Source organism: Microplitis mediator, chromosome 7 (assembly GCF_029852145.1).
Source record: "Microplitis mediator isolate UGA2020A chromosome 7, iyMicMedi2.1, whole genome shotgun sequence".
Classification (NCBI taxonomy): Eukaryota; Metazoa; Arthropoda; class Insecta; order Hymenoptera; family Braconidae; genus Microplitis; species Microplitis mediator.
In genome coordinates, this window is record NC_079975.1 from 6,566,235 (window position 1) to 6,578,961 (window position 12,727).

Below are 12,727 nucleotides of genomic sequence, written 5' to 3' on the forward strand. Positions count from 1 at the left end.
TTTATGGGTAAAACTTTTTTTTCTGGCTAATTGAATATTGTCGACCCTTATCAAAGAAAATGATTTACTCAATGATGAATGTATATCTATATAGTATTAAAATTGAATTGTTTGGAATAATTTTTTTTTAATCAAGAGATAGTATTTGGTTCAGTTAAATACTTATTTAAATAAAGTAAATACTCCTCAATACATTCAAATAAATCTATTTATTTTAATGAACTAAACTTCTTCTTCAGTGTAGTAGAATGTATAAATAAATATCATTTTTTTAAATAATTAATTTTTGATAATGATATTATTCATGTAGAAAATAATATCTACGAATATAATGACTATCACAATTTTATCTCTAAATGTATCAGTTACCGAGTCGAAAAAACACAAATATTTATATACTATTTTGTCCGATGACTTACAGAATTATTTTTATTTTAAGTTTATATTTATTGTAAGCAATTAATTTTTATTATTTAAATTTCTGATAATAAAATAAATAATTAACACTCATAAGTGTTAAGTATTTGTAAGAATAGAAGGACATTAACTTGTTTCGATTCGAAAGTCCAAACTGAAGATAGTTCAATAAACTAATATTCAGAAAAATTGGCTAAAGTCTAACTGGTATCCAGTATAATTTACAACGGATTTGACACATTTGTATTTAAATTGACTCAATAAAAAAAAAAATTATACAACTAAAGTCACATGCTAAAATTTTTATTTCGTGATTTTTATCCGATTGAAACCGATTCATTCCGATAAAACTCAATCGGAATTCTCAACCACGGTTATATATCGTTACTTTAAAAACTAAGCTCTTCATTGACTAAAAATTGAATATCTGAAAGATGATTAAAATTTTCTTGATTTGAATCGAGCAATTTGAAAAGTTACAAATAATTTAAAAATTCGGATAATTCGACAATTGATGAATAATTTTTAAAATTACGAATAATTCAAAAATTTTCGAATTATCCCGGGTCAAAATATCTAATCTCATCGAACCCAAGTAAGCCTCAATCCAGCCTCACTGAGTGAAAAAAGCATTTTGAGCATCAAATGATGTTCAAAAAGCCTCAATGAGCCTCAAATAATGCTCAAAGAGCCTCAAATAGTACTAACCGAATTTAAATTATATAGTCGAGTAGTAGATTCATTAGAGGCTCATCGAGGCTTATCGAGGCTTTTTGAACATCATTTGAGGCTCAAAATGCTTTCTTTACCCGATGAGGCTGGATTGAGGCTAGATATTTTGACCCGGTATTCGATTTGAATTTAGTTATATTCGATTCGCACACCCCTAATATTATATCGAACACCATAAAAAAATTATATTATTATTAAATAAAATTTTTTAGTGTGTAAAATTAGTGTTTTTGACAAGTTTTCGACAAGTATCTATCTGGTCGAATGTGTCTGAATGTTTCCGAAAATGTCTAAATTTTGGTCTAGTTTCATCGGAATACTCAGAATTTCCATACACTTTCCAGACCCTTTCTACAGATTTTCTACAGATTTTCTATAGACTTTCCAACGAGATGAGTGATAGATGACCGATAGATTACTGACTGAAAACTGACAAATAACCAATTTCAAGTAGTCAAAGTTTAAAAGCATGAATATCATTGGACTTGTAAACTTTTTGTGAACCTTCAGACACCGCCGTCCATCTTACGGCTTTACATTTATAAAATAGTGTCTAAATAAACTTAAATGATAAACAATAAAAATTGATTTGATGATGGATTTGTATAGATTAAATTTTATTGAATAATTTTATATTATATACACTAACAAGAAAATGTTGATTTTATTAGTTGCTATTTTATTTGTAACGACGAAGAATAATTTAAATATAAGGATGTTGATAAATGAATTTATTCTTATGCCGCAGCAGCTTCTTTTTGTTGCTTTCTCTTTTGTCGAACTAATAATCGACGTTCACGTTCATATTCTTTCATTCTTAACACGTAACTGCAATAAATTTTTTCCGTCATGAATTTATGTAATATTAACATAAATAAATAGATGATTGTCTTAGAGAGATCAACCCTATATAGTTGAATAAATCTTCAGACTTAAATTACTAATTCAGAGTGACTCAATTCATTCAAATTTTTTTTTCATCATTTCAATAATGTTTCGACTGATAAATTTTATCGTATGAGTAAGTATAAAAAAATGTTTATATTTTAAAGTATGCAAAATAAAAATTTTGTTTTATTTTGCATACTTATGCTGCGATAAAATTTTTAATAAATTTATTTACAATCGTCACGGATTGTTTTTGCTTTAATTTGAATTATAACATGAACTTAATTTATCTTACAGTTAAAATCATGTCAAATCACTGGAGTACAAAAATTTTATAAAACAAAATTCCATTTAAATCAACAGATAAAATAATAATAAATGTTTTAGTAATCAAAATAAAGTTTAAAAATTTGTATACTGACTGGAAAAAAAATTATTTGATAATTGCTCAATTTGTTTTGCTGGTTTCAAATTTAAATGTATGATAAATACTTATTATTAGTAAAAAATAAAAAAGATTGTAAGTTGATTTCTAATAATAAATCAATTGATAGCTACTCTGAATTATGATCATTTCCTGATAAAAAATAACTTTAAAGACCCTCGAGCTGTAAAAAAATCTGTCGAACGCTGGGGTGTTTTTGCAACATAAATTCATCGAATTAATCGAACAATATATAATAATAAAAATGGCATGAAAATTTCTTCATTGTCACAAGTGGAAAACCTCTGAGCTGAATACTTGTATGAGAAATATAATTATTTCACGCAGAGAATTTTTGAGTAAAAATTAACCATAAAGTTTGGTACTGTAAGGACATTTAGCCAGTAACTAAATTTTTACTATTGTTAGTAGAAATTGCACTTCATTTACATGCTAAAGAGTAGTATATTTTACATTGTACATGAAAGAAATTAAGATATTTACTACATGTCCTCACAGTATCAAACTTTTTGGGTAATTTTTACTTAAAATTTCTCTGCGTGGTTTTTTAAATATTAAACGTGTTGATATTTAAATAAATAAAAAAAAAAAAAAAGAAAAATCTGAAAAACTGATGACCTTAAGAGCCAACCCCAAAATTTTCCGCTGTTTTCGAGCTCGAAAATGTTATTATTGATAAACTTTTGAGCTCTTTGTGTTCAAAAAACGGCTGGACCGACAATATACATTTCACTGAAAAAAAGTAATTTTTGGCCGACAAGATCTTCGAAACAAATTAACCGGTTTGCACGTGCACTGCGGTAATTGACAGAGCTTGTTGAGACGTAGATTTGATCAAACTTAGAAACAAATCGGTTGAGCGGTTTTTACGAGTTAAACAACAAAAACTAAAAAGAAAAAACGTTTTTTAGTTTTTATTTTCCGTATAACTTGTAAACTACTCAACTGATAGACTCCAAAATCTTTTAAGATCTAAGTCTTGAGCTCTTTTGATTGCCGCCAAAAACATTCAAATCGATTGATTTTTCCTAAGATATCACTGAACAAAAAAAGTTTACACACACACACACACACACAGCAGATGCCTACCTAGAAAAAGTCAGGATAGATTCCTAGGTCCTCAAAATGTCGAGATCTGATGAAAACTAAATTTTTGAAAATCGGACCGAAACCAATGACTTCCCTTCTTTTTGAAAATTTAAAATTTTCATAGCGGGAAGTCAATAAAGTTTCGTTGAAGTAAAAACACATTAGAGACTGTAAAATTTTGTATCTATAATTGTAATTACATTATTACAAGACGGTCTCAATTTTTACAGTGCCCATACTAGAATATGGATCAGTGATCTGGTCTCCATCTACAGATTTGATGATCAATACACTGAAAAGAATGCAATATAAGTTCTGCAAAACTTTATTATATTGCAACAGGCATATAAATGACACTGTCACAGTCGACGAGGTGCGAAGGATACACAGACTAAATGACTTGAAATATCGGCGGCAAATAGCTGACCTGACCTTCTTTTTCAAGCTATTCAATGGATTAATAGATTCCCCAGAAATCATTAATGATTTCGAGTTTAAATCAAACGCACTGAATCTCAGGCAATGCAGGATCTTAAAAACCACCAAATCCAACAAAAACTATGTGACAAATGAACCTAAAATTCTCCATTTATGCGAAAAAAAAGTAATTTAAAAATTTTTTTTTATCTAAAAATCAATTCCATCTCTAGTATGTGTATAATATTTTTGTCTAGGTTACTCAAGTAATATTTTTTCTGACTATTAGCATTTAAAAATTGCACAGAATCACCTACTGAAAAATTCTAAGTTAGACAATTTGCTAATTATAACGTCGATATGCAATCTAGTCAACTCTCTGCATAGTAATTTCAACTTCTTCCAGGGGTTATACCAGAATTTTTGCTCTTGCATTAGAAAACGATTGTTAAAATATTAGCTGCTTACACACTGTAACTTTCAAGCAACCAATCTTCTCTATTTTCTTTCACACACAGTTATATTCGATGTTGTATAACAATCTAGCCCTATTATCTCATACATTATCTCATATATTGTATATTATATTATAATTAACTAATGTTAAGATAATATATAGTGCCGATTGACGTAATAAGTAATTAAATAAATAAATAAACTTGAAGTTTTTTATACGAGCCCTGTTCTTGCACTAAAAACTGTAATTTTCCAGTTTCTTTTTTCCGAGCTCTACCCGCTCCGGAAAAAAATCAACAATTATTTGTAGCCAATGTTACTATTATCACATTTGATTCGATTAATTCAGATAATTTATGAAGCAAAAATTCACCCCATCCTGACGATTTGTTTTTTAACTTCTCTGCAGCCTTAGCTAAAAAAAGAAAGTAATTTTATAAATCTCTTACTCTTCATAAGCGCAAGTATCCCAAGCATGTTTTTCAGCGCTACATTTAATCATCCAGGGTACATTGTCATATCGGCATTGCTCTAATTTTAAATAATGATGTGCACAATAATCTCGTCTTTCTGCTGGAATCATCGCAGCTGTCATTTCCTGCTCAGTAGCAATCATAACTAAAAAAAAAAAATGTTAATTAAATTACAAAATTTAAAGCAATTCTTGTAGTTTTAGATTTTTATTAATTAAGCGGTTTACAATTTATTAAAAATTATATTTTTTATTTTACTTAATATGACTGTAATTTCTTTTATTTAATAAAAAAAATTTTAATGTCTGCTACTTTCAACATCATTCGATTTTATGTAAAAACGAAACTTTTTTCTTAGTTCATATTTAATTTTTTTTGTATTCAATTAATTTTTTACCTCTATGATGATTGGAAATAAAATTCGATTATTAATTGTTTTTTATTAATTTATTAATTGTTTAATTAATAAAATGTTTAATTAATAAAATTGTTTAATTTTATTAATTGTTTTTTAATGTCGGAATTGAATACTTGAAAAAAAATAGCACAGTATCACCCTCATAAAATATGATCCTAAATTACCCGTGTAAAAAAAATTCGTTCCAAAAAGATTCCAAAAAAGTTCCGCAAATGGAACTTCTAAACATGAGACAGATTAGAACTTCGAATGGAACTTTTTTGGAATATTAGTAATTTTGATAGTGAAAAAAAAGTTTTTATGAGCAAATTTAGAGTCAAAAAAGGACGTTTTTGGAACTTTTTTAGAATTTTATAGGGACATTCCAAAAAAGTTCCAGAATTACCACTTTTGACTTTTTTATGGACTAAAAAAGACGTTCCAAAACATTCCAAAATCACGACTTTTGTATCTTTTGTAAACTAAAGTCGTTCCAGAAACATGCCAAAATAGTTCAAAAATCACTACTTTTGAATTTTTTGTAGAACAAAAAAAAACGTCTATAAAAAATTTCAAAAACGTCTTTTTTTACGATCCTGAAGTTAGCAGACAATTAAAAGTTTTTGGATTTTTTTTTGGACAATAAAATTTGAAGAAAAAAAAAACTGAAAATATGCACATGTAGAAAATTTAAAAGACTACAAGTGCAATTTTTTCAAATGTTTTTTTTTTATAATTTATCGTTTTTTTTAAGAGTCAAAAATTGTTTGACGTCGGCTAACTTCAGTATCATCCTTTTTTGACTCTAAATTTGCTCATAAAAACTTTTTTGTACCATCAAAATTACTAACGTTCCAAAAAAGTTCCATTCGAAGTTCTAATCTGTTTCATGTTTATGTTTCACATGCGCAACTTTTTTAGAATCTTTTCGGAACGAATTTTATTTTACACTGGTAGACAACTTACAATTTTCGGTTTTTTTTTTTCCACAAGGTTATTAGAAAAATAAAAAAAAAAAATAAAAATATCTACATGTAGAAAATTAAAAACACTATAAGTGGAATTTTTCGAAATATTTTTATTTTTCAATTTATTGTTTTGAAAAAAATCCGATCCAATCATAAAATTTAAAAAATAAAGTATTCAGATCTAGAAAAGTTTTATAAAAATTTTCAATGTTGTTTAAAAATTTAAATTTATGACTTAAAATATTTGTTTATCTAATAATCATCCATTACATTTATATGATAGCAAAATATGAATTTCATTCAATTTTATCGTTAAGATTAAGGTTAAAAAGTATCCATTACCTCGAGGTTTCCTTCCCTCTTCGAATCCATACGTTGTAGGGAATGAAGGTTTTGCATCTCCCATAGGAGTCACATCAGGTTCCATAAAAAGGGAGTATGCACTACCCATTTTTAATTTTATTTATATTATAATTTCTTTTATCTTACTAAACAATATGACAATTTTTTTTAAGGATTATGATTTTTATTCTATGATTTTGACTTTTGACTTTTTACTACAACTGACATCTAGGGGACATGTATAAGATTTCTTACATAATATATTACAGCTATATATATGTACCCAGATAGTCATTTCGTCCGCAAATTGACGTAAACTTTCAGCTGAAAATTGACGTCAATATTTCTGCAACTCGTTGGCGAGTGCAACAGCTGATGACAACTTATCACCAAGTTGTTTGCAACAGTTGTTATCCCTGACATCAAGACTGTCTGGCTAGAAAGTTGGTGTCAATTAAGTACGTCAAGTTGTCGATAACTTTCAGCTTTTTTAACTGTTGACTACAAGTTGCTGCCTCCCAACTTTCCTGAAAACTTGACGACAATCTACTGCCAGAACCTGTCATAAACTTTCTGAAAAAATTAAAGGCTCCTTTCCGTCAACTTTAAATGCCAATTTTTTGCGGCTAACTTGATGACAAGTGGCTGCAGTAGGTTATCGCTAGCTTGGTTATCAGGATAGGCGAGTAAAAAGTTGCCAACAACCTGGTGGAAACCTTCTTAGTCGAGTTGCCTTCATAATGCGGCTACATATCGACGTCATCTTTCTAAAAAAGTTAGATCTAACTTGTAGTCAACAGTTGGATAGTCAAATGTTGACCTCAACTTGACAGCACATTCACCGAAAATGTTTCTTCGTAATTTAGTTGCAGAGAAACTGTCCCTGATAGCCACACTTTAAATACTATTGCTCAACAAGTTCTGCAGTGAAACATTTACGGCTAACTTAACGACAGTTTCTGGTGAGCGGCTGGATAATACTTACGTGCAAGTTGATGCCAATTCACTGCCGTCATCTGAATGTAATTTGACAGAAAAACTTGTCATCAATTTGAAGTGAAACTTTCAATCAACTTAACTTCATTGTCTCCCTGATTAAAAACTCCAATTGAAACCAATGAATTCTCATTGAAATCCTATCAGATTTCAATCGGAATTCAGCGGTTTCAATCGGAGTTTTTAATCAGGGGTTAACAGTAACACTTGAAGTCAAATTGAATTCAAGTTACAGACAATTTACTGTCAACTTAAAGGTAACTGTTTGCTCGTCAACACTTTCCTTTAAATTAGCTTATTCAGAATACGGCAGTAGCTTGAAGTTAACTTGTGGTTAAGGTGATTATCTGGGTATGTATCAACAGAAACTGTATTTATCCTCTTTCTGATACTTACTCTGATAGCCATTTTGATCGCAAGTTGACGGAAATCGACAACAGAAATAAGATGTCAAGTTGACTGCAAAAACTTAATTAGTAGTTTGTGAGTATAAGCTTGTGCTGCTTCAAATCTGGAGAATTTCTTGCACAAGATTCTGGTGCAAAACTTACTGCATTATACACTACCAGATTTTGACAAGTATTTCTCCTTAATCTATTAGAATACGCGAATATCCAACTGTAATTACATTTTATTTATTTCGTAAATAATTACTGTACATATAATTTTAGGAAATTTCTTCTTCTTGGTCGTAAAAAGACTGTGACAACAAAGTAAAAACACCATAAATGTTTTTCAACAGCATTTCAACCGCTTCTTTACAGCGATTTCACAGCGTCCTCAAAATTACAAGGGTAAGGAAAACAGCTTCGTAGGTCCTAAAAATCTCGACATCTGCTGATTCCTTGATTGTCGTATTACGCGTTCCATACTTTCGGTAAATATTTTTGTTCATTCTAATATCAACTATCGTTAGATATATTTAACATTTCACTGCAATACATTGTAAATTGTGTACGCAACTTTTATGACCTTTTAAAATTTATGAGAAATTATAATTATTGGCAAACAAATTGACTATGAAATGAATAATGAATTTACCTTGGTGAAGGATTCAAGGGACAAAATTATGAAGAAGCTGCTTGTCATTGCAACAGGTCGGTAAGATTGACGAAGAATAATTACAACTGATCTGCGAATATTGTTACTCAAGTAATACCAATTCGAATCATATATGGCCGTAGATATATCTGAAAACTTTATTTATTTGATAATGTAGCAATCATTAGAATTAAGATTCAAACCTTACAACGTAAGGATCGAATATAATTCACAGCCCGTGAAAAAATGGATTAGAACCAATACAAAGAATCAATTTGAGTCACAGTAAAATTACTATGAAAATTTTTGAAGAGCATTAAATTGCTCAGAAAATTCCGCAAACAGTGACCCAATAAATAGAAATGCGGCTAAGCAATAAAGTTGAAAAAAAAATAGTCAGGTTCCCTATGCATGTTAAATAGAAAAACTTCAAAATTAAGGTACTTTAAAATCAGATTAACCCTTTCCTGAAAGTGTGAATCGAAATGAATCGGTGAGAGCTCTACACGGAGAAAATTTAATGGTACTATTTACAATGCAAAATTTGTAATTTTAACCATCTAAAATGGTAATAAAATTTTATCACCGGTAAAATGATTAGTTCTACTATTAAAAATGATAACAGTTACAATTGATGATGGTAACGGTTACTATCGAAAATGCTAATTGTAATTATTGAAAATTATAATTGTTACAATAGAAGATGGTAACACTTTCCATTCAAAGTTGTAAAAATTCTTAACTAAGAATGTGTGTGTGCTTGCGTGAGTGTGTGCATGAGTGCGTTCATGCGTGTGTGTGCATGTGTACGTGTGAGAGTATATATGAGAGTATACGTTTATATTTTAATTTTTTATTAGCTAAGATGGTCATCATTATTTTGGCTAATAGTAACCATTACCATCAGGTTATTAAGAATTACGATTTTTTATAATAGTAGTAATTATTTTAGATAATAACAGTTATAATTTCTGGTTATCATCAATAATTGTAAACTTTACCATACAGATGGTATACTCTTCCGTTCAGATTGTTTATTTAATAATTTAAATGATAATATCAATCATATAATTCAGTTTAAAAATTGTACTATAACTTGATGGTAACTTTTACCATAAAATTTCTCCGTGTACGGGAGTAGAATCAAAGTTCGTTGTTAAGGCTGTGTGTGTAACAGTTTAATCGTAGTAGTACATGCATGCGCCCGCTTCTACTATTTTTCTGCCCCTTCTCTTCTCAACAGGCTACCGCCCTCTCACTTTAGGATGAAGCCGTACGATTCAAATTAAGAGTGGGGACTCAAGGTCAACCGGGAAAGGGTTAAGGGCAAGAAATTTAGCTGTGGTAGTGAAGAAATGTTCGTTCAAAACGAATCACCCTAATATAACTATATATAGTTTATAAATTTTGTATTTCTTATAACATATATTTGTCGTTGCTTTTTATACGATGCATTACTCTTTGGTTATTTTACTTACTAAAGTAGTCACTAGGGTGATCCAAAAAATAACAAACTTTTTTTTTTTTCTTCCAAACAGGTTCAAACGTTTCATTTAGATAAAAAAAGACGCCTGTGAAAATTAGTGCTCTTAATATTAACATTAAGAGGTTCCTCATCGCACTTTTCTATTTCCCATAAGAATAACATGGGAAAAATTTTTTTTACGTCTTCTGATTTTTATAAGTAGCTAACGATGCGTCATAGGAATAAATGGCAGGCATAGTTTTGTAGGGAATTGAATGCTCTACAAAAAAAGATTCTTATCATTTTTTGAGGAATCTATTTGTTCAAAAGTTATTTGAGGTTGAAGTCGAATTCACATTAAATTTTGAGATTTTCTACTTTTCCGGCGAAACTATCAGACTTATTACAAAATATTATCAGACCTTTTTTGTAGACAATTTTATTCCCTAAAAGTTATTTCCAATAAAGTTTTTTCGAATTCCACATTGTTTTCTAGTTATTTTTATTTTAATGTCATGCTCATAAAAAAATAGTTTTCTGATCGATTTTAAGAGCTTGACATTAAAATAAAAATAACTAGAAAACAATGCGGAATTCAAAAAAACTTTATTAGAAATAACTTTTAGGGAATAAAATTGTCTACAAAAAAGGTCCGACAATATTTTGTAATAAGTCTGATAGTTTCGCCGGAAAAGTAGAAAATCTCAAAATTTAATATGAATTCGACTTCAACCTCAAATAACTTTTGAACAAATAGATTCCTCAAAAAATGATAAGAATCTTTTTTTGTAGATCATTCAATTCCCTACAAAAATATGCCTGCCATTCATTCCTATGACGCATTGTTAGCTACTTATAAAAATCAGAAGACGTAAAAAAAATTTTTCCCATGTTATTCTTATGGGAAATAGAAAAGTGCGATGAGGAACCTCTTAATGTTAATATTAAGAGCTCTAATTTTCACAGGCGTCTTTTTTTATCTAAATGAAACTTTTGAACCTGTTTGGAAGAAAAAAAAAAAAGTTTGTTATTTTTTGGATCACCCTAGTAGTCACCCTATAAATTTAGCTTAACAAATATTTTAACATTTTTCTTCTTTCTTTGAAATACACTATGGTTAAAATACTCACCTCAATAGTCAACTTATCAGCACAATAACACGGCAATAATATTTGAAAAAACATAGCAAGTATAAATCCAAAGTTACCAGCGAAACTCATCGCCGTCTGTTTTGTGTGTGACAGCAGATACGCGATTGTGCAGAGGAGAAGTGAGCTTACAGTATACTGCACAAATATCACGCTTGAGAATATTTCATTGATAAATTTAACTAAACTAAAAAAAAAATCTGTTTTTTTCTTCTTCTCCATTTATGATAAAAAAAACTACGAACCTCAAAATATCAATATGATAGTTGACCCACTCGGCCATCATTTTACGTTCAGCGATTATCATTTTATCCTGTGGATTATTATTTTCTACCATAAGTTTCAGTTTTTCTGTCATTACTCTAAACCTATATCTCAGAATGTGAATGTGCCCACACATGTAGCACATTATGCAGGGTAGCAACAAGTCTAGTATCAAATAAATAGTCGACATGCTGAATACTGAGTAAAGTTGATAGACAGCCGTCACCCAGTAGAGTTTATTTGTGCGCGAGTAATTATAGGGAAACCATCCGTTGTACGGGAGAACATGCGGTGAATCCATGGCAGACATGTGCGCTGCAGAATATGTAATTAGTGTGCTCATCAATACTAATGGATAGTAAATGATAATGTTTCTGAAAAAAAGGAAAAATAATGAAATATTAAAAACGCAGAAGCCGGGATTCGAACCGTGGATTTGAATTTACCTGATAAAGTCAGTGAATCGCTTGAAAGTGACTTCCTCTTGATGATCTCGGAGCTTAAAAGGACCTTTTCCGAGCGAGTCAAGAACACGAGTGATGCTTGCGTGATTCTCAATCATGCAGATGATATTCTGGCGGGCGACGATCATTACGAACATCAACGACAAGTTATCGACCAAGGCAGCGAGATCAACATTTTTGAATTCGAGGTCCAAGATCACAGACAGTAAGAGAAGGTGGTTGACTATTACTACAATCGATCGGTAAATATGATAAAAAATTGCTTTTGTTCCATGCCAATGTCGAGGTTTCCAGACTCCAAGAATACTGAGGAGAGAGAAGATTGATTCCAAGACTTGCATCGTACGAAAAAAAAATCTGACGGTGTAGTCATTAGTAAATCATCCGCAGACGTCAGAATGTCTAGTGCATTGTCTCGGATTTTAAATATTTGTTGTCGTAAATTTTGAAAATTCGTCATTATAATAATTGACGCTGACAAAAATTATGCAAATTGCGTAATTGTGTAATAAGGGGCAATTTAGCGGATATTGTAGAAAGCAAGTTAATAATAAATAAGATTATTTATGAGCTGCGCGAATGGACTGCGTCAACTTGGAGCCCTCAGTCTTCGGCAGTCTTTAGAGTTTCTACAAAGTCGACAATTCAATCTATCGATTATGAGAATTGTCACTGAGTTAAAAGACCGCATGATATATTCAACTGTGTATAACTTCTGTACAAAT

General features: G+C 30.0%; 2 protein-coding genes across 2 annotated transcripts; both read right to left on the reverse strand.

Annotated features, from left to right (window-relative positions):
• Nucleotides 1–1,745: 1,745 nt before the first annotated feature.
• LOC130671802 (NADH dehydrogenase [ubiquinone] 1 beta subcomplex subunit 7) lies at nucleotides 1,746–6,854 on the reverse strand. Its single transcript, XM_057475880.1, has 3 exons — nucleotides 6,625–6,854; nucleotides 4,894–5,062; nucleotides 1,746–1,977 (listed from the first exon to the last, which is right to left on the reverse strand). Exons 1-3 carry the CDS (start codon nucleotides 6,731–6,733, stop codon nucleotides 1,887–1,889), a joined length of 369 nt encoding a protein of 122 aa, XP_057331863.1. The 5' UTR covers nucleotides 6,734–6,854; the 3' UTR covers nucleotides 1,746–1,886.
• Nucleotides 6,855–8,249: 1,395 nt separating this feature from the next.
• Nucleotides 8,250–12,433, reverse strand: LOC130671052 (odorant receptor 4-like). Its single transcript, XM_057474737.1, has 5 exons — nucleotides 11,985–12,433; nucleotides 11,520–11,912; nucleotides 11,257–11,461; nucleotides 8,662–8,817; nucleotides 8,250–8,592 (listed from the first exon to the last, which is right to left on the reverse strand). Exons 1-5 carry the CDS (start codon nucleotides 12,341–12,343, stop codon nucleotides 8,551–8,553), a joined length of 1,155 nt encoding a protein of 384 aa, XP_057330720.1. The 5' UTR covers nucleotides 12,344–12,433; the 3' UTR covers nucleotides 8,250–8,550.
• Nucleotides 12,434–12,727: the final 294 nt, after the last annotated feature.